The sequence below is a fragment of the Cariama cristata genome, unplaced genomic scaffold (genome assembly GCF_000690535.1).
Source record: "Cariama cristata isolate BGI_N322 unplaced genomic scaffold, ASM69053v1 scaffold11548, whole genome shotgun sequence".
Taxonomy (NCBI): Eukaryota; Metazoa; Chordata; class Aves; order Cariamiformes; family Cariamidae; genus Cariama; species Cariama cristata.
In genome coordinates, this window is record NW_009629448.1 from 76827 (window position 1) to 77417 (window position 591).

The following is a 591-nucleotide window of genomic DNA, read 5'->3' on the forward strand; positions in this document are numbered from 1 at the left end:
CCCCAGCTGCAGCTGTAATACCAGCCGTCTCAACGCCTCCCCCCTTCCAGGTGAGTTCAGCATGTAACTCCTGTTTCCCATACATCCCATACATTCCCATACAATGCCCTGCTTCCGATCAGGAGATGCTGTCGAGGATGTTATGGTGCCCAACAGCCCTGCAGTTCATCTGACCTGTCTTAGGCATCTGCACTTTGGACAGCTGCTCTCCCCGTACAGGGGAACCAAATCTATGAGGGAGGGAACAGCCCCCCACGATGGCAAAACTCTAATTCAACAAGTCACGTGCTGCTTACCTTCCTGTTATCACCTCCCCTTCTAGGAGGTTTAAAATTCAGGGGGTAGAAACAGGATATTACAGCAATTTAAGCACTTTTTTTGAGGTCTGAACCCAATGCTTTCCCTCCAGGGCCGCCCCATCACGCCAGTGTACACCATGGCTCCCAACGTGCAGCGGATTCCCGCCGCCGGGATTTACGGGACAAGTTACGTGCCATTTGCAGCGCCTGCCGCGGCGACAGCGACGATAGCCACGCTACAGAAGAACGCTGCCGCCGCCGCCGCTGCCGCTGGCGCTCCCTCTGGGGGGGA

General features: G+C 56.0%; 1 protein-coding gene across 1 annotated transcript in view; it reads left to right on the forward strand.

Annotated features, from left to right (window-relative positions):
- Positions 1-572, forward strand: part of RBM47 (RNA binding motif protein 47) — a gene marked incomplete at its 3' end in the record, with an annotated part of 7192 nt that extends 6620 nt beyond the window's left edge. Inside the window, 2 exon segments of the mRNA XM_009705174.1 lie at positions 1-50; positions 410-572. The exon segment at positions 1-50 is cut by the window's left edge and continues 31 nt beyond it. Of these exon segments, the coding sequence (XP_009703476.1) occupies positions 1-50; positions 410-572 (213 nt within the window).
- Between the last annotated feature and the right edge of the window lie 19 nt (positions 573-591).